The following is a 19944-nucleotide window of genomic DNA, read 5'->3' as shown; positions in this document are numbered from 1 at the left end:
AAGAGTTTAGAGCACAAGCATATGAGAATGCTAGGATATACAAGGAGAAAACCAAGAAGTGGCATGACCAGAAACTGATGCCACGACATTTTCATGAGGGGCAACAAGTCTTGCTTTACAACTCCAGACTCAAACTCTTTCCTGGGAAACTCAAATCTCGATGGTCAGGACCATTTGAGGTGCATTATGTCTATCCCCATGGAGCTATTGACATCAAGAGAATAGACAATGGGACGATCTTCAAAATCAATGGCCAGCGTCTGAAAGCCTATAATGGAGTTCCACCACCATACAACAAGGACGTGTTACGCTGCACGATACTGAAGCGTGCCAAGAAGAGAACCAAAATTCGATGCCACGGCATTGAATTTGTGTCTGTGCATAAATAAAAATTTAAAATTTAAGTTTTTCTTTATTTTTCTTTTTATTTCATTTTGTAATTAATTTTTGATATGATTTGTAGGGACCATAGTGCTGTAAACCATGCAAGGAGTGGTTACCAAAGGGAGGAAAGGACAATGCATTAATTGGAGAGATAATCTTTTGATTTGTTTCTTTTTATTTAATTTAATTTCTGAGATTTCTTTTTCTCTTTCCACAGACTTGTCCTATCACCATCATTACCTTTTGGCAGTTTTTTTCCTTCCCCATACACGCACAAACCCCCACCCACTCACTCCTCTCTTAATCATCCTATCACACATTTTCCCTCTTAAATTTTTTAACTTTTTCTTTTCTCTTTCTTTATTAATTTTTTCTCTTTCATTTTAACTTTTACTTTTTCTCTTTTCTTTATTCATATTCTTCTTTTGTTATTCTCTCCATAGCCAAAATACATCCAAGTTTTTAAAGCTTTCAAAAGTTTATTCCTTTATCATTTTTCTTGCTTCATATACACACGAAAATGGTGCGTTCAAGACCGGCTCCAACCGACACTACTGCTTGGCAACAGTTTGAAGATGACGAGGTCAAGGCTCGGTTCCAAAACTTCAAGAATCGAAAACTCTTTTTTGAGTTAGGATTTATTTTTACCGAGGAAACTGATGGTGGTTTTGGACCCGATGTTATGGACATCGTGACACCGCTCAAGTGGAAGAAATTTACCCGTCATCCTGGTTCGATGAATGCCTCGGTGGTTAAGGAGTTCTACGCGAATATTTCCAAGCCCAACTAACACTCCATCTTCGTTTGAGGTAAGCAGATCCGTTTTACACCTTCTGCTATTAATCGTTATTTTCATTTGCAGGATGTTGTGGATAACCATGCCAAGTTCGAAGAGGAGGCTGATAGCAACACATACGATGGGGTCTTGGAGGACCTTTGTTTTGAAAACACTGAGTGGAATGGGTGTCAAACGAGTCGATACTCGGTCAACCGAGAACGTCTTCAGCCGCGTTCCAAGTTATGGAATCACTTACTTAAGCATAAACTCATGCCGACTTCTCACAACACGACGATATCACTTTCATGCTTATTGCTTTTACATTCTATAATGGAATCCCATCCGATCGATGTGGGTCGTATTATTGTTCAGCAAGTTAACGACTGTTTGGGTAAAAAGGTAAGTGCTTTGGTGTTTCCTAACTTAATTAACGCTTTATGTCGTAAGAAAAAAGTTGAGGAAAATGTTTTTGATGAAATTTTACCTGGTTTATCGGGCATCACTAGAGCCAGACTCCCACTGCTATTAGGACTTGAAAATCCTAAATCTAAAGAATTTGTTCATGAGAAATCTGCAGGTACTACACAATCAAATGCCGAGGCAAGGTTACTTGCTCTCGAGGAAGTTGTGATGCAGACTCAGACACACCTGCATGCTTTACACGATGACATCTGTAACTTCTTTGGATACTTGAAGCATAGAGATGCTGAGGTAGAATCAATGTTTCAAGAAATTATTCCCCACGGTCAATGGAATTTCCCTGGCTTCCCAGTTGAAATTCTGCCGGCATTTAATGCCGAGGCATCTCCAAAGCCCGAACAAGATGCAGCTGATCCTCCTACTGATGATCTGATTCCTGCTCTGCACCGTTCTGAAACTCCTGAATATCAGCCCACTGTCCCTGTCGAAGAAACACCCAGCCCTGTCCCAGCACCCAATCCTTCTCCTGCACCACGTAGTGGTTGACGCACCAAGACCACGGCTGGACGCATTGCGCGTCATTACTCTAGTTCTTCTGAGTCTAGCCCAGCACCAATACGCAAGCGCACCCGATGAGGAGATGTTAGCACCTCCAAGGCAACACCACCACATAAACATTGAGGTACCTCTCTTGCATCCATTTTCATTTAGTTGCATTTCATTGCATGGCATTTAATTTTTATTTCATTTTGTTCTCTTTAAGCATTGAGGACAATGCTTCCCTTAAGTTTGGGGGAGGTATGGTTCTTGGTAGGTCATATGCATGATAGCATTAGTATAGGTTTATGCCATGGCATCAGAAAATGGTAGGACAATTAGATGAAATGTTTTGAGGATACCCGATGATGATAATGTTAGGTTAGAATCTGAATGTAAATGACTGTTGAGAATGATAGAACTCACTCTAGGGCTTGATTCTTTGTGAAAAACTTTTACACGATTTGTATGTTATCTATACTTAGAAAATTTAGAAAATTTTTATGAAAGAACACTAATTAGTTTTGGCATTGAAATATAGTTTTGTGCTTAAAAGAAAAATAAAAAACAAACTCCCTTAAAAATGAACCTGTGAATAAATGCTTTGGGATAGCTGTAGAGGTCCTCTTTGCCGTGGCATTGCCTGGAACTTTCTTTAATAAATGGCACCATTGTGCATATGAGCGAATGAAAGTAGTCACGGGATGACTCTACTTAACTAGCTCGGGGGTGGAAGGTATGCTCCCTTTCATTTAGAGTGTGGGAGAGTAGGTGTGATGAGCTGACTCCCTTCGTAACAGCATTAAAAAAATCAAAGAAAATGGAGTAAAAATGTGTTTGATGAATAAGTAAATGCCTTGGAAAAAACTAGGGGGCTTGATTAGAAATAGTCTAAGTTTGCTAAGTATAGATTGGATACAATCACACACACACACACCACAAGGGATCTTGACCTAGGGAAAAGTACTTGAATTCTTGATAAGTCTAGTATATTGAAGCTTATTTTTTTTCTGAGGGTTGAAATTCAATTTTGTCCTACGCCCCTATTGTAGAAAATTGCCATGACATTCTGCTTATGTAACTGCTATCCATTGCTTGAGGACAAGCAATAGCTTAAGTTTGGGGGTGTGTTAACTTCCTAAAAAGGCTACTTTTAAGGCCTTTTTCACTTAAGTTATTGTTTGTTTAAAAGCTCATTTTAGGTATTTTAGGATCATGTAGTTGCATATAGTGCATTTGTGGTGGTTGTGCTATTTTATTTCTTAATGGTGCTGTTTGAGGGAAAGATGCAGTTTGTTTGTGGTGTGCAGGGAATAGTAAGAAAAAAGGATTCTTTGGGAAGTAATGTCGCGGCATCACACGTTGCTAAAGCAGATTGAAATGCCTTGGCATTTCCGGCGCAGAAAAAAACAAAAAAATATTTCTGTATAAGGACAGCTGGCACTGGACAACTGTCTCTGCACGTGAAGGACTGCTGTAACCGCCTGCCAGAGCTGCCAAATGACCACTGCCACTTGGAGGATAAGGTTCACACCCAACATGTGATTCTAGGGGTATGAGGGGTATTTTGCACCCAACAACCTCATCATTACCCCTAGATATTTTTTATTATATATGACACCTCATGGGGGAGAAAAAAAAGAGGAGGAGAGGAGGACACATACGATAGCAAAAATCACATTTTTATTTTCTCTTTTCCTTTCTTCTTCCTTGGGATATTCCTCCATTGATAAAGCTCCAAGGAGTGGCGAGCTAGGAGCCGAAAGGAGCTAGCGAGCTAGGTGGTTCACGGTGGCCGAGAGGAGACCTCCGGTGGCGCGTCGAAGGCTTCTTCTCAACTTCCCTTTTTGCTGCTATTTTATATTTATTTGTGGGTTGTTGGAACAAATATTTTTATGACTTTGTGTTTGGATATTTTGAACCCCACCAAGAACTAACTTATTTGGTGGTGGTTGATTTAATGGTTGTTTGAACTTTATTTTTAATGGTATATTTAAGTTTATTTTGGTTCTTTATTTGCTTTGCTTATGAATGCTTCACCATCTAGGCTTGTAAGAGGCATGGAAATGTCCATTTCTTAGATGAAGGTTAGGTATTCGGAAGAATCCTAGACTAAAAATACTTGTAAGTATTCGGAAGAAACGCAAGATAAGATCCTCATAAGCAATGGGTTATAGTATTTTCAAGGGGCTTTGAACCGGCCTAGGAATATTATAACTTAATCCCTTAGATCTCGGAAGAGGCTAGGCTAGGATAGGATTTCAACGACTAAAAAGGGTGTCTTTATCAATAGGGTAGGCTGGCCAACATCGTTGAGTGAGAGCAGATGCCTTGGCATCCTATTCTGTTAGGTTCTTTAGAACACTTTAGGAAAACCCTATCGAGTAAGTAAAGACCAGTTAGCTTAAATATACTTGAGAAATAAGTTTAGCATCCGTAGATCAATCCCTACCATTCATTCTCTTGGAAGCTTGTCACGTGAGGATTATTTTCTTTTTATTCTATTTTCTTTTTATTTACTATTTTTACCATTTTTCATTGCCTTGACATTTCACCATACTCAACATCAAACATCCATCATTGCCATTGCATTTCCATTTGCTACACCATCAGACCATCACTACATATCCACCAGCATACACATTTACATTGTCGTGACATTTGTATATATCAAGACTAACTATACTTAGATAGAATAGTGCATTGCTTTGGTTAGACTTTTGTAATTTCACCCAATCCCTGTGGAGACGATACTCACTCATCATTATATTACTTGAGCGATTGTGTATACTTTCACATTATTTGCGTATAATTTATAGTACTCACAACACGCGAACAAGTACCATGTAGAGATGTCAAGCTGCCATTAGTATCTTATGTGATTTAGCCCTATACATTAGCAAAAAGATCACAAAAGGTACTGCAGAACCAGAATATGATGACCAGAGATGCTGCACTAAGTTATTCTATATGATACAATATTGGGTACACATATTCGGGACATGCATTTTATAAAAGCAACATCTGGCGCTATCAGACAATAATATGCAACTCCATATTATTTTATCATTAAAACTACTTATTCAGGCTAGGGACACGAGGCTGGAGTTAAAGCAGGTGCAATTGCAGGTTTTATTTGAGACCTTTGATGCTTAACTTTAGCTAAAGGAGAAGTATATCTTTAGGGAGCTTCAGGACTTGGTAATCATATGAAGGTGAAAGTCTAAATCTTTTATTTTATCATAAATTATGACTTTTCTAGTTTATGTTGTGTCTGCTTGTAAGTGAAACAGCTAGTTCATCTCATCATTCTGAGTGTTTACCAGGTTACAAAAATTTTGACTCAGTGAGCATCATTATACCTCATTCAACTCTTTATGCGCCATAAGAACATAAGCAAGGTTTAGCAAGCTTCAAAGACTAAATTAGTACCACAATTTGATCAAACAAGCAAAAATCACTGTATTAAAGACCCAATGCTAATTTAAGAGATTTGACCAAGATGATAAATCCAACTCTTTTCTATCTACTTAAGGTTAGAAATCACACAAAAACAATCTCAGAATGCATGCTATGAGAAAGCATCAAACAATGTGGCGAGTAATTTAACAGCAGAAGGAAGCAAGGATTAAAAGAAAGTACCAAATAGCGAAGGGAGGGGCGGGCGGTGGAACTTGGCAGAAACGAAGATGATAAGAGATTTCTTTGATGAAATCCAAGGCTTGGGAGAATAAGCAGAGGCAAACGGACGGGAAAATATGGTATTTTCGCCCTTAGAACAGGGAATAAAACAATACCTAAGCAAGACTTGGGATTAACATTCCCAGTAAAAGGAGGGAAAATTTTACTGTTGGTAATTTTTTATTACTCCCCTATTAGGAATCTTGCCCATCCAAACATATGTATCTTAATCAGGGAAAAAATCACACTAAGAACCCTCAATTCCATGATCCAAACACCCCTAAGGGACGGAATTTATTTGGTTAGGGTCAAATGCACGTAGCCTAATGTGGCATGATGAATCTTGTATTGTTCAAGCCGCCAACCGAGTCAAAAACTTTCGACGTCCACCACGCGTTCGTAAAAATGCCAATATCAGTTTCCACTTTCTAAATCTCTCTCGCAATTTCCAGGAAGTTGCCTATCCCCTTACCCCCACCCCAATATAAATACCATCAAATCCCTCAAACTTCTCCATCGTTAACACACCCTTCAACTTCTAATTCAGAAAACTCTCGTTTCCGTATTTTTTTCACAAAATTTTGTTGGGTTTAATTTATTTTATTAGTAGCATTTGAAGATGAGTTCAATGAAGCTTCGCATTGTTCCAGCGGCCATTGGGTTCGTCCTATTAGCGCTTGTGCAACTCAGCTACGGGCAAGCCATGGGTTCTTCGCGGGCATCTGCTCCATCCAGTGATGGTACTGCGATTGATCAAGGAATTGCTTATTTTCTCCTCCTACTAGCCCTCGCAGTTACATACCTCGATCATTGATTTTATCGACAACTTGATTAAATTTTATTATTCATTTTTCACAATTAATTACCATTTTTATGCATTTTCTCCATGGATTCAGCCAGGGGAATTGCAGCAGTCTTGAATATTTTCTTCTTTCCGCCTATGTATTGTAAATGCTATAATAAATCCAGTTGACATATTCATTACTACATCAACTTTTCCAGAGAACAAACCCTTTCTGGTTTTCAATTTTTCCAGAACAATTTGCGGATGATGGGCCGAAATTGTGGAACTTACAAGGCCCATAAGCAGTTTGAATATAATTAGAGATAATTGCGTAAGATATCTCACACTATGAATCTCATTCTAAATTGATTCTTAAACTCTAAAATATTCTATATCAGTATTAAATTATGACCCTATTCTAAGTTATTCCATAAAATTTAAAACATTATATATATACTAGTCCTTAAACTATCAATATCATTCAACTTTGATCTAAATAAAATCACATATATTAATAATATTTTAATAAAATTACAATATTTAGAATAAAATATAAATTACTAAATTATGTTTAAATAATCATTTTAATTATTAGACTTTAAAATTTATAAAATGATCATTACTTGTTTTGAACAATTACAAAAATAATTATTAAAATTATTGAACTATTAATAAATAATCATTATTTTTTATCAAAATATCATAAAATAATTATTAATTTTTCCAATTTATTATAATCTCATAATAATTATTTTATAACAAATTAATAAGTATAATAATAATTTTATAATTTTTAAAATTTAATAATTATTTTAAATATAATTTAATGATTTATAATATATTCCACTTAAGCACAAACTAACTTATCTTAATAATTAAAAGAATAATTGTTATTCTTATAGTTCACGAATTTAAACACCAAAAACTATAAAAATGACTGAACATTAAATGAACAATAAATATTAAACTATTAAAAATACTTAAAATAAATATTACTTTATAAATACCTTTAACTTAATAGAATATATATAGAAATATTCTACTCAAATAAGTAATCGTATTGTTTTCACAAAATAGGAAATTGACCTAGTCCATGATACCAAAGACTAGCCAATAAGGTCCTTCCACGTAACTCCCTAGTGGGCATCTACGTAGGTAAGTCCTCTTCCATGTAACCTTGCCCCTTGCCCCCTATCTTGGTGCCTTAGACTCACTCACCGTCATTTCTCGCTTTCCGTTTTCTTTAATTTTTTTTTTATTTCTATCGCGTCAATCTATTTTCGATCAAACTCTTCCACATTCTTGTTTGTTAATGCACCAAACTTTTCTTTTCTTTTCTTAAGCACGTGCTTGCTCTGCCTCATTTCGATTTATCTTCTAAGTTCTTATAAAAAGTATATATATCATATTCTTCCCTTTTACCTGTTTGTCTGCTAGCTTTATCGAAACAGCGGCAATAATCAAAAAGGGGGGAAACCCAGTAAAAAAGCGAATCAGATTGGGTATGTTTTGATTTTTTGTTTGTTTACTGCCTTCTTTATGGCAATCAGTGTGTAAGTATTGATTTTTATGCTGTTTAACGTGAATTTTTGAGGTTATGGGGGTCAGATTTTGGATGCTCGTTTGATTTTTGAATGCCCAAATTGATATTATTGGCTTGATCAGGTTGTTGTTTAGAGCCGTGCTGAAATTTGTTGAAGTTTTAAACTTTTTCAGAAAATGAACTTGATTTATAAACTATTTATTAAAACACATTGTTATCTGGTTTATGGATGATATATATTTGTTTGGAACTGGATCGGATTCAGTTTTGAGTTATCTTGGTGCATTCACACTTTGATGATGGTTTATACTTAGTTTTTCATTTTATAAGCATGCAACTTAACTATGGCTGTGCATAACTTGAGGGCTAATGCATTATTGTTGAAGTAGAATTTTTTAGGTTGCAATATAATTGAAATGGATTATGAAGTTTACTAGTATATGTTATGAATTCCCATTTTGTCCGTTGGTTTTTCTTATTTTCTAATGCTTAACAGTATGATTATGCATTTAAATAAGTGTTTCTTCCTTTTTGTGGGTGTCATATATCATGGTGGGTGATTTGGAGATTTTAGCTAAACGATGTATTGATGATTTGGTAAAGTATCATGAATAGTGGTTTGATAGGAGGTGTTTTTTTTCATGGGAAAAGAATGCAAGATTTGAGAGGTGGAACACTACGATCAAAGAGGATCAATGATAACCAGGAGATCCCTGCTGTTGCAGCTCCAACTGCTCGACGTGGTATTGGTAATAACCTTTTCGGTTTTATCTTTAAATCTTTTATGTTTTGAATAAATCCAATTTACCTGCTGTTTCTTTGTAACACATGGATCACTGTTCAGCTACTAGAGGTAGAGGTAGAGGGCGCAGAGCAATGAATCAGGATGACAACGCCAAGCTTGTTAGCCCTGGTACCTGTGGCAGGGGTGGCACAGGAATAAATTTGCCGGTGAGGCCCGTAGTTGAGAAAACTGCCGAAAGATTGGTTGCTGTCGAGGAAGAAGGAAACACTAGTCCACTTCCTGAAAGGGTATGAATGTTCTCTGTTATTAATCTGAATTCTGATCCCAATAATTCGCTTTTGTTGTAATGAATGATAATGGATGAGAGTCTCATATTAGGGGGCGGGGAAACTCTCCTTCTAATATTCTATTTGCTTCTCCTTTGGCAAGTACAGTTTGAAAACTCTCCTGTCTATAAGCTAGATAGAAAGCTGGGTAAAGGGGGTTTTGGACTGGTTTATGTTGGAAGAAGGATCTCTGGTGGCATAGGAAGCACAGGGGCAGATGCCTTTGAGGTTTTCTTTCTCTTGAAACTCCTTTGAACCTAAACAAATTTCACTAGAAGTTGTTTCTGTTGTTAATATTATTATCCTTCTTCATTTTGCAGGTTGCTTTGAAACTTGAGCATCAAAATGGTAAGGGATGCAGTTCTGGTCCTCCTTATGAGTGGCAAGTGTACAGGTATGCCAGATTTCATTTGTTCAGTCATTTGAACTTCCATATTTTATGACCTAGTTTAGTCTTTTGTCTCAAATATCTTCAGCACTCTTAATGGTTTTTATGGACTTCCTTTGGTTCATTACAAAGGTCAACTGGGAGGCTACTACATCCTTGTCAGTTTCTTTAGTAAAGAATTTCTAATCCACTTTTTTATTTTGGAAAAAGAAAAAAAAAAGAACCCTGAAAGTCCTTATTGATGTTTATGTGAATTTTGTGAATCTAGATCATGGATATGCTAGGTCCAAGCTTATGGGATGTTTGGAACTCAAACAACCAGATGTGAGAAATTATTATTTTCTCTTTCTTCTTCTCGTTTGCTATTATCCTCGGTTTCCCTAGAATATGCCTCGAATTATTTAACTAAAACTTTGTTGCTGCTATACATTGCTTTTTTGGTTTTTGGTATAGGCTGACAGAAGAGATGGCTGCTTGTATAGCAGTGGAGGCAATATCAATTCTCTAGCAGCTTCATCAGAAAGGTTACTTTGAAATTGTTGCATTTCCATTTTCCCCCTCACTTCTCTCTGTTGTATTTTGTTCACATTTATTTTCTTCACTTCAGTTTTGTACATGGAGATGTTAAGCCCGAGAACTTTTTGCTTGGTCAGCCTGGGACCTCAAATGAGAAGAAATTGTATCTAATTGATCTTGGTTTGGGTATAGCTGCTTTCCTTTTACATATTAGAGATGTTTTTCTACTTTATTTTATTTTATTTTGGAGTGGCCTAAAATTCTTGGTTCTTTTCAGCTTCAAGATGGAAGGAATCAGTTTCTGCACATCATGTTGATTATGACCAAAAGCCTGATGTGTTTAGGTAATGGGCTTCAAGTGCTGAGGCTGCTTCTTTATAATTTCTAAAGCATATATGTTTGTAGAGTTTATTCATCAAGTAGCAGCACAATTTTTCTGCCTAGTCGTCTGTTCTTCAGACTGAAGAAGGTTAGATTACCATTTAAAATGTTTATTATTTTGCTCATTTTAGGGGAACTGTACGTTATGCTAGTGTACACGCTCATTTGGGTAGGACTGGGAGTCGAAGGGATGACCTTGAGTCATTGGCTTATACACTAATATTTCTACTTAGAGGAAAACTTCCTTGGCAAGGTTACATTGTAAGTTCATTCAACTCTTTCATTTTGTATTTCCAATGAGAATAGCTTAATTCCCGTCTCCTAGCATTAATGTGTTGTGCTTTGATTTGCCATGGGACTGCAGGGCGAGAACAAAGGATTTCTTGTTTGTAAGAAAAAGATGGCAACTTCTCCCGAGATACTTTGTTACTTGTGCCCTACACCTTTTCAACAGTTTCTTGAGATTGTGACAAATATGAAATTTGATGAAGAGCCAAATTACTTGAAGCTCATTTCCCTTTTTCATAATAGCATAGATTTCAATTCACCAATACGTTCTATCCTAATTGATGGTGCTATTAAGGTTGTTTATCTGGGATTTTAACTGGTGCCAATATCTTTCCTTAAACAAGTTCATTTTAAAAAAAATGTTGATAAAATTTTAATGTACCAGATGGGCCAAAAAAGGGGAAGATTAGTCGCTGAGTTGGAAGATGGTGAGCTGCTTAAGAAGAAACTCCGACTAGGATCTCCTGCATGTCAGTGGATCTCAGTCTATAATTCCAGACCTTCAATGAAGCAGAGGTGAAAATTTGTTTCAAAGTCGAAGATTTTGTATTTGACATTAGATTTCCTTTTCTGTATCTATGTTTGGGTGTTTGGCTGCTTCATATGCTTCACAGATAATTTGAATGGGGTAATCACCTTATGGATATGTAAACGTAACTAGGATTCCAATTGTAGATTTTCCCACTATGTATAATGATGAAATTTCTTGTCATCAGATGACTTAAGAACTCTTGGTATTAGATTCTTTTTTGTTATAAAAAAAATTCACAATACTCTTTGCAGATATCGCTACAATGTTGTGGATTCAAGACTGTACCAGCATGTGGAGAAGGGGGAAGAAGATGGCTTGTATATTAGCTGTGTAGCCTCATCGTCGAATCTGTGGGCCATTGTTATGGATGCAGGGACATGTTTCTCATCTCAGGTTTATGAGTTATCGCCAATCTTTTTGCATAAGGTAGAAATTATGGCTTCTCAGTTATCTGCTTTTCGGTTTCATCTAATTAGACAAGTTGTAGGAAGTTTATTCCTTACTGATGATATGATCAGGAGTGGATAATGGAACAGTGGGAGAAGAATTATTACATCACTTCAGTTGCTGGTGCTAGCAATGGCGGTGCACTCGTTGTTATGTCAAAGGGTAAAATCGTATTTGCCTTGTTGCTTTTCCTTAAGTTCTTTGTTCACTAGATAAATCATCCATAAGGATGGGTTGTTTCACAAGAGTTTTAGTTCATATGTTTAGTGTGGCCAGTTATTCCAAACTGATAAGGCAGTCATGGGAATCATGTTGATCAATCACTTCCCATGAACTTAATTTGGCGGTTACATTAATGCTGATGTCGTATTCTCTTAATTGCTTCTAAAGGTACACCCTACACGCAACAGTCCTATAAAGTCTGTGATGTATTTCCTTTCAAATGGATTAATAAGAAGTGGAAAGAAGGCTTTTCTGTGACCTCAATGACCACTGCAGACAACAAATGGGGCATTGTAATGTCCCGTAATGCAGGCTATCCTAGTCAGGTTGTCCAATTCCAGACTAATAATACACTCGATTATATGATACTGTAGCAATTGCTTATCATCTTTTATTTATTTATCAAGTAGGCTGTTGAACTCGATTTCCTTTATCCAAGTGAGGGGATTCATAGAAGATGGGAAAAAGGATATCGAATTACATCAGCAGCTGCTACAGATGACCAAGCTGCATTCATACTTGGTGCACCCAAGAGAAAATCACAAGACATGATGCAAGAAACATTGCGTACAGCTGCTTTTCCCAGTACCCACGTAAAGGTAATCTAATTTTGCAGGATTTTACTATATGATATTATATATAGTTCTATCTCTATTTTTAATGCTTAAAGCGGGCTCAGTGATCTGTGTTATGATATCCATTCACACTCGAAACTTTAAAACTTTTATAGTGTCATTGTCGTGCAACCTTCTAATGCAACTAGCAATACCATTAATTGAATAGTATCCTCTAGGCTCTAGAGTATAAATAACAAGAATAGTTTAATTTACAAGAGGCTGTCTGTATATTTTTCATGTATTTTACCTTTTGAATAAAGAGAATTATGATCTCTTAAGCTTAACCGTGGAGCTTCAAATTATATCTTTTCTTCATCCCATACTAGCCTATGATTCTTGCTATTATCTGTTTTTCAGGATAAATGGTTGAAAAATCTGTATATTTCATGCATTTGCTATGGAAGGACAGTTTCGTGAAGTTTGGTACTCAGAAGAAAAAACTACAGATACAAGTTGAAGGCAGGTAAACTATTCTGGTCTAGTCACGTTTTGCCCATTTATTCTTCATCTGGTTTGTGTTGAAATTAAGAACATTTAATGAATCCGGTAAGGAGTCCATTTCATTGTGCCTTGCAGCCTGCTAATATTTCATGTTTGTCGATCAAAAGTTCTGTTCATAGTATCATGATTTTACTCTCATCCTTGGTTATCAAGCATCAATTACCTGTCGTCTTTAAGTTGTCTTGATACATGCGGGTCAGTTTAAATGTTCGACATTTTAAACCTGCATCAGTATTTTGTTATGCAAACTTATTTTAAAGGTTCACGTTTTCCTTGCTCGGAATTTTAAATTTTATCGTCATTCGAATAGGTATTTTCTCGTCTCTTGCCATTCTGGAGTCTATACCGGAACGTGTTGGGAGTGCTGAGTTGATGCTCTTTTGCATGGCAGTCATCGCCTCGGAGCTTGAACCGGGCAGAGTAAGTATGATCTTTTCTTGCGAGAATGCAAAAAGGCTTTTGCAACCCTGCCAAGTTTGTAAATGCCCTAAAAGCAATGAGGAAATGTAGAAATCAAAGTATGTATCTTTAACAATGGGGTTTCCAACCGAAAACTTGGTTGTAATATGTATATAACCAATGAGTTTAAGGCAAGGAAGAACCCACCAATCACACTAAAATTCATTAACTATCTTCTCAATGCCCAATTGTCTTCGTTTACCTCCCTCTCTCATACTGAAATCTGCTTAGTTTTAAACCAAGATTAAAATTCTATTAGAAGACATGTAATTGTTGACTAATGAAATATTCGGCATCTAATTTTTTTTATTTTAATATAAATACGAGTTTAATTAAATTTGCAAATTATTTTTAATAGTTTAAAATTAATATTTTTTTATCAAATTTCTTAAATTGTCAGTGTAATATAATCTTTTAAATATATAATTATTGAGTGATTAAATACAAAATATATATACTTGTGTCACAATTCAATTAGTTCGTACCCAAACTCCAAATTTGAATCATTGTCCGGCTTTGCTATGGCTGCACAAGGTAATTCAGGCTAATCGGCCCAAACCCTTTAAATTTTTTTAATTTCTGGATTTCTACTTCTAGTGAGGATTTTCGGGGCATTGTTCTTAGTTCTTGGCGTGAGGAGGTCACTGGAAATACTATGCGGAGACTCTTTGCCAAGATGAAGAGGCTTAAGCCCCACTTGCGTGAGCTCAATAAGCGCCAGTATGCTGATATTTCGAAAAGGGTGATTGATAAGCGAGAATGATTGGAGCAATTGCAGTTGTTCGATTTGTCTCATGTTGAGCAGAGGGATGTTGAGAAGGAACGTCTTTTGCGGGCTGATTTATTGGCTTTAGAGAGGGCTGAGACATCTTTTTATCAACCTATAGCTAAAGACCAGTGGTTAAAAGAGGGATATATTGGTACCAAGTTTTTCCATTCGACGGCTATGGAAAACAAAAAGAGGAATACTATCAGACTTCTTAAGGATGCGAGTGGGAAAAGGTTGGAAACCTTTGAGGAAATGTCAACTGAGATGGTCAACTTCTATATTGGCCTCATTGGCACTTCTAATCCTGATGTTAGGGGTTCTTTGGTGGAGCATCTCAAGGAGCTGGTGCACTATGATTTACCTTCTGGGGCTGCAGAAGAGTTGGAGAAGGAAGTTTCAGATGCTGAAATCAAGGATGTTTTGTTCAAGCAGGGGAATGACAAAAGTCCTGATCCTGATGGATACAGGTTTGGTTCTTTAAAGCTGCTTGGGACATGGTGAGGGTGGATTTCCTTGCTGCAGTGAGATTCTTTTTTTCGAACGCCTGCCTGCCTTTAATGTCACGGCTATAGTCCTTATTCCTAAGGCTCTGAATACCTGTCTGGCTAAGATTTTTCGACCTATTTCTTATTGTTATGTGATATACAAGACAGTCACAAGGATTTTGGTCATGAGGCTTGCATTATATTTCACTGAGATGATCTCGCCTAATCAGTCTGCATTTATCAAAGGGAGGAGTATTGTAGAAAATACTCTCCTTGCACAGGAATTGATCAAGGGGTATGTCAGAAAGACTTTTTCGCCTCGATGTGCTATTAAGATTGATCTTCAAAAAAATATTTGATTCTGTTGATTGGAAATTCTTGATGTGTGTACTAGAAGCTATGGCTTGCTTGAGACCTTTAGAGGCTGGATTAGAGCTTGTGTAACTACTTTCAAGTTTCAGTTTCTTTTAATGCAAGTCTGGTCGGATGTTTTAGTGAAACTCGGGATGTGAGGCAGGGGAATCCCTCGTCTCCTTACCTGTTCGTGTAGGTGATGAATATTCTTTCTTGTCTTCTGGATACTGCTGTGAAGAATGAGGTTTTTAGGTTCCATCCTAAGTGCAGAAGGATTTCCCTTTCTCATCTTTGTTTTGCTTATGACTTGCTCATTTTTTGTCACGGTTCCACTGATTCTGTGCTTGGGGTTACGAGTGCTTGAGCAGTTTTATGTGATGTCTAGGCTGAAGCTCAATGTGGCTAAGACTGATTTTTTTGCTAGTGGCATTGACAATCCTATCCTTAGGGAGATGCAGGTTGCCACTAGTTTTAAGTTGGGGATTTTGCCCGTGAGGTATCCTGGTGTGCCGTCGGTCACTAGGAAACTTTCTGAGAAGGAATGCTTCCCTTTGTTGGAGAAAATTAGGGGCGAGCTTGGGTCTGATCGAGGAGGACTTTTAGCATGGTGGTCGATTATAGCTTATCAATGTTGTGTTGTTCAGTGTGTTCAATTACTGGAGTAGGCAATTAATTCTTCCTATGGTTGTGATTAGGAAGATTGAGCAAATGTATATGTACTTTTGGGAAGGGAGTGATGAGCCTGCCAAAGAAGCTCGTGTGAGATGGCAGCAAGAGTGCTTGATGAAGTTTGAAGAGGGTTTGGGTATTAGGAATTTATTGTGTTCGAACAAGACTTGTAGTTTGCTCCTTGTGAGGAATATCCTGAATGGTGACAAGTCTTTATGGATAGCTTCGGTTGGGGAGTATGCATTCAAGGGGGAGGATTTTTGGCGTGTCGAGTGTAAACCTCATTTTAGTTGGACTTTGAGGAAAGTGTTGAGGCTTAGAAGAGAGGCCAAGGCATTATTTGAGGAGGTGGTTAATAGAGTTTGGTTAATAGCAGGTGGATTAGAGTGTTGACATTAAATTGTATAATTGTTGTATAGATAGAGTTGATAGGTAGAATGTTCAGTTGTGTGTTGATTGGGGGATCCATCGAGGCCTTACAGGTTGATTTTTGTAGCAGCAGCTGCTGCTTTTTGGTTAATATATGAGCATACATCGATTATCCCAAAAAAACAAAAATTAGAGTAAATTTGGGATTTTTTAAGGGTTTGCAACATTGATAAGCAAGATAATTTCACCTGATTTAAAATATAATATTGGAAATCATTTTTTACGATTTAATGACAACAATCCATTATAATTTGGCTCATTTCATGAGAATCCAAACAACAAAAAGCACATACGTTAAAAAAAAACCATCAGGAAAAATCAACATCAACAGCACCCTGACATTAATACCACGTCGTTCAGCGGAATCATTTCTTGCCTCTTAATTTAACCCCGAGAACCCTTTCCATCTTGGCCAACACGGCCTGGTTCGGCACCGCCTTCCCGTTCTCGTACTCCTGAACCACCTTGAGCTGCTCGTTTATCAGCTTAGCCAACTCTGCCTGACTCATCTTCTTCTCCAACCGGGCCTTCTGTATCGCTTGCCTCACATCCGTCGAGACCCGGTCCAGAGAAGCCGGTTCTTCCGCTTCGTCTAGCTTCCTGGCGTAAATCACCGGTCCCGCAGCTTTCTTGTTGGATCCGGCGTCGAATTTCTTGATCGTCTGCACCGCTGCCCCTGACCGCAGCGCTTGATTCACGGCCTTGGGATCGCGAAGATCCTGAGACTTGGGCTTCGACTTATGGAGCACAACTGGCTCCCAGTCCTGACTCACGGCTCCACCAAATCGGCTCGGCATTGTTGAGGACGATGACGTGACTGTAAAACTGCTTCGATCGAACAAATTGAGATAAATGTTTATGGTGAGGTTAAAGTCATAATTCGGGAGTTTATATCGAGATTCTGGCTCTGGAATGTTCTTGCGGTTTTTAGTATCTCGAAGGTTCTTTGCTATTTTACGTACGTATACGATGACATGGCAATTGTTTATCCGTTCTTTATTGGTGACGTGGGTAATAGAAAAACACGATAAATAGCGTGACGCCCAAGCCAAAATGAGACAAACTAAACAAATGAAAAATGTTAAATTCTATGGCATGTATATATTTAAAAATTTTACGATAAATTATATAAATGGTCACTGTTATTTAATTAAGTTTTTATTTTTTTATTTATATTCAAAAGTAATAATTTAATCATTGATATTATTGATTTATAATAAATTGATCATTCATTCGTTACTAAAATAGCAAAATACTAATATGAAGTATTAAATGGACTAATATGGTACCATTTACTCATGTGGGACAGTCATTTAAATTGACCATTTACTCTCCTTTTGTCTAAAGTGTGTTTGCGGCCAAGAACCATGTCCCACATGGCTGCAACAGCTTCGATCGATTCTCAGCCATCATATAAGCATCTCTTAATAAGCCACCCCCAAAGCTAACAAGAGTTAAAGCATCTCAGCCATCCCTTACCTTCCCCAAACATCAGTGCCATGGGTTTATTACCATTATTTGCTTTAAACGCAGGATAACAATGGGTATTGTTTTATGGTCATGGACCACGAGCAGCAAGACAGAAGCAACTCGGTGTACGGTCTTCCTGTATCATCCCTCCCCCTTTGCTTTCTCACTACCTCCTCCATCTTGGGACGGTTCTTCAGGTTCGTGACCCAGCATTTCCGCAAGATGTTCGCTAATGAACTCCGGCGGCACCGTGGGATCTTCGGTCGTAGATAGACTGTCGAGTTTAAGTCACTATATGTATAGTAACAACAAAATAACCTCTTGAACAACTGCGGATGATATATTTCGACAAAGCTAAGATCCGGGTAAGGCATGTCGCAGCAATAGATTCAGAACCTTGGTAACATTCAAGTGGTTAAGCTTATGCCAGAGAGAGGTCAGAGGAGAAATTCTCTCCTATATTTAATTGAGAATTGGTATGGATATTTAGTGTTTGTGAAATAGAAAATGGCAGAGAGAATGAGAAACCAGGTTGCAGAGAAAGTTGTATGTATAGGCATGAATTTGAGAAAACCATGAATTATCTCCAGGCTTAAAATGGCAGAACACTTCTTCTTGCTGCTGTTCTTTTTGTTGTTTATTATCATAATTTGTTTCTATTTTTGCTTCTCATCTTACACTATATTTTCATGGAACATTTTAATTGTATTTTGATGATTTCCCAGAATGCTAGTTGTTTCTTCATTCCTTAGTTGATTACTTGATCCTGAAACAGTAGTTAGAATCTTCCAATCAGGAACTCATTGATGAAGAAAGGTGAAACATTTTGGCAAAATTTTCCAAACTGGGTGTTTTAAGGTTCTCTTTTTGTAGATTCCCAAGTGATTTTGTACAGCATTGTGATCTTCAAGTGGGAATTTGGGATGGAGTCCCATGTGCAACACTCTAATACTGGTGGGTTTTTGAAATCCTGAATTACATTCCATTAAACAAAATGTCAAATTTTATCGTATTTTGTGTAAATAGTAAATTTAGTTTTTATATTTTAATTTGATGGGTTTTAGGGGTTGTTTGTTTACTTCAGAATGATTAAGCGCTGAATGATTCAAATGTTGAATGATTCAGAGGCTCTGTATGAATTAGCTCTGAATGTGACATGTTGTTTGATAATGGCTCTGAATCATTCAGAATGTATTTATTTGCTGAATCAGTCAACACTTAATCATTCAGAGGTGCGAAACAAACGCGTTGAATGTTGAACGGTTCAACATTCAGCGCTGAATAGTTCTATTAAGAGGCAAACAAACAGCCCCTTAGTCTATAATTCTTTTTTAAAAATAAAATTTTGATTTTGATCAAGCTACTACATCAATTGTTAATTTATAAATTATAAACAAATTAATTAAAATATAAAAACTAAATCTATGAACGAATTGATTCAAATATATCCCACCAAAAGAAAGAGGGTCTCCTTCAAAAAAGCTACGTCTGTTAGACCTTTGATCATCATAAACCATAACGTAAAAAAAGAATAATAAAAAATAAAAATTAATTCCACAAAGGAATTTTGTTTTATTTTTTCACCTAAAAATTTGACATAACTAGAGACAGAGCTCTGTTCGGTTCAAATGCCCTAACCCCGTGAAAAAATTATATATTTGATAGACTTTGATTTAATAGTATTTTGATTCATGTAAAATAAGTATTCAAATTAAAAATATATATATAAGAATTTATTAAATATTTAATCAAGTAGGAGCCAAATTAAAGAAGAATAATCTCATGTTCTCAAATTTTTTAGTCTAATAACAATTTAGGTCATTGTAAGTTTAAATATTAGACAAATTAGACATTGTCTTCTGAATTTTGAGTTTAAATATCTAATAAACCATTGAATTTTTCTTAAAAAGATTAACATTTTGAACTCCACCAATATTTAATCATGACTCCGTCCATGACATAACTACATTTGATTAGGGGTGGTGGTGTTTGGCCTGGCTGTAATTAAGTCGCATACTGTAATGGTTTTGAAAAATGATGCCATGACCATCATTTAGCTACCTTTAAAAAATGTTCTAATTTAGATTTCCATGGTTGAAATAGTGATGTACTGGCTTTTTAGTGCAACTCTAATGACTAAAAATACGGTCCCCACTATCAAATGCTGAAGGAATTTGTGGTCACCAACTCATTGATTGAAACCATAGAGTCAAATTAGC

At 36.7% G+C, this 19944-nt stretch overlaps 2 protein-coding genes and 1 pseudogene across 2 annotated transcripts; 2 read left to right on the top strand and 1 right to left on the bottom strand.

The window, feature by feature from the left end:
- Window positions 1-7814: 7814 nt before the first annotated feature.
- On the top strand, window positions 7815-13695 carry LOC120192379 (annotated as a pseudogene).
- Window positions 13536-16219, top strand: LOC120192271. The gene is made up of 7 exons (XM_039195067.1): window positions 13536-13564; window positions 14147-14291; window positions 14355-14785; window positions 14841-15098; window positions 15198-15311; window positions 15396-15764; window positions 15853-16219. Exons 1-7 carry the CDS (start codon window positions 13536-13538, stop codon window positions 16217-16219), a joined length of 1713 nt encoding a protein of 570 aa, XP_039050998.1.
- Window positions 16220-16519: 300 nt separating this feature from the next.
- On the bottom strand, window positions 16520-17136 carry LOC120192333 (multiprotein-bridging factor 1c-like). The gene has a single exon (XM_039195122.1). It carries the CDS (start codon window positions 17050-17052, stop codon window positions 16621-16623), a length of 432 nt encoding a protein of 143 aa, XP_039051053.1. The 5' UTR covers window positions 17053-17136; the 3' UTR covers window positions 16520-16620.
- Window positions 17137-19944: the final 2808 nt, after the last annotated feature.

This window comes from Hibiscus syriacus, unplaced genomic scaffold (assembly GCF_006381635.1).
Source record: "Hibiscus syriacus cultivar Baekdansim isolate YM2019G1 unplaced genomic scaffold, ASM638163v2 tig00116974_pilon, whole genome shotgun sequence".
Taxonomy (NCBI): domain Eukaryota; kingdom Viridiplantae; phylum Streptophyta; class Magnoliopsida; order Malvales; family Malvaceae; genus Hibiscus; species Hibiscus syriacus.
Note: the sequence above shows the minus strand (reverse complement) of the source record. Positions and strands in the feature narration are given on the sequence as shown.

Bases quoted from the DNA above. Each gene is read 5' to 3' on its own strand.
- LOC120192333 (XM_039195122.1), bottom strand. From the start codon at position 17,052: ATGCCGAGCCGATTTGGTGGAGCCGTGAGTCAGGACTGGGAGCCAGTT.
- LOC120192271 (XM_039195067.1), top strand. From the start codon at position 13,536: ATGCAAAAAGGCTTTTGCAACCCTGCCAA. The intron at 15,099-15,197 runs GTATGTCAGAAA...TGTGTGTACTAG, and splicing joins GCACAGGAATTGATCAAGGG to AAGCTATGGCTTGCTTGAGA. The intron at 15,312-15,395 runs GTGAGGCAGGGG...ACTGCTGTGAAG, and splicing joins GTTTTAGTGAAACTCGGGAT to AATGAGGTTTTTAGGTTCCA.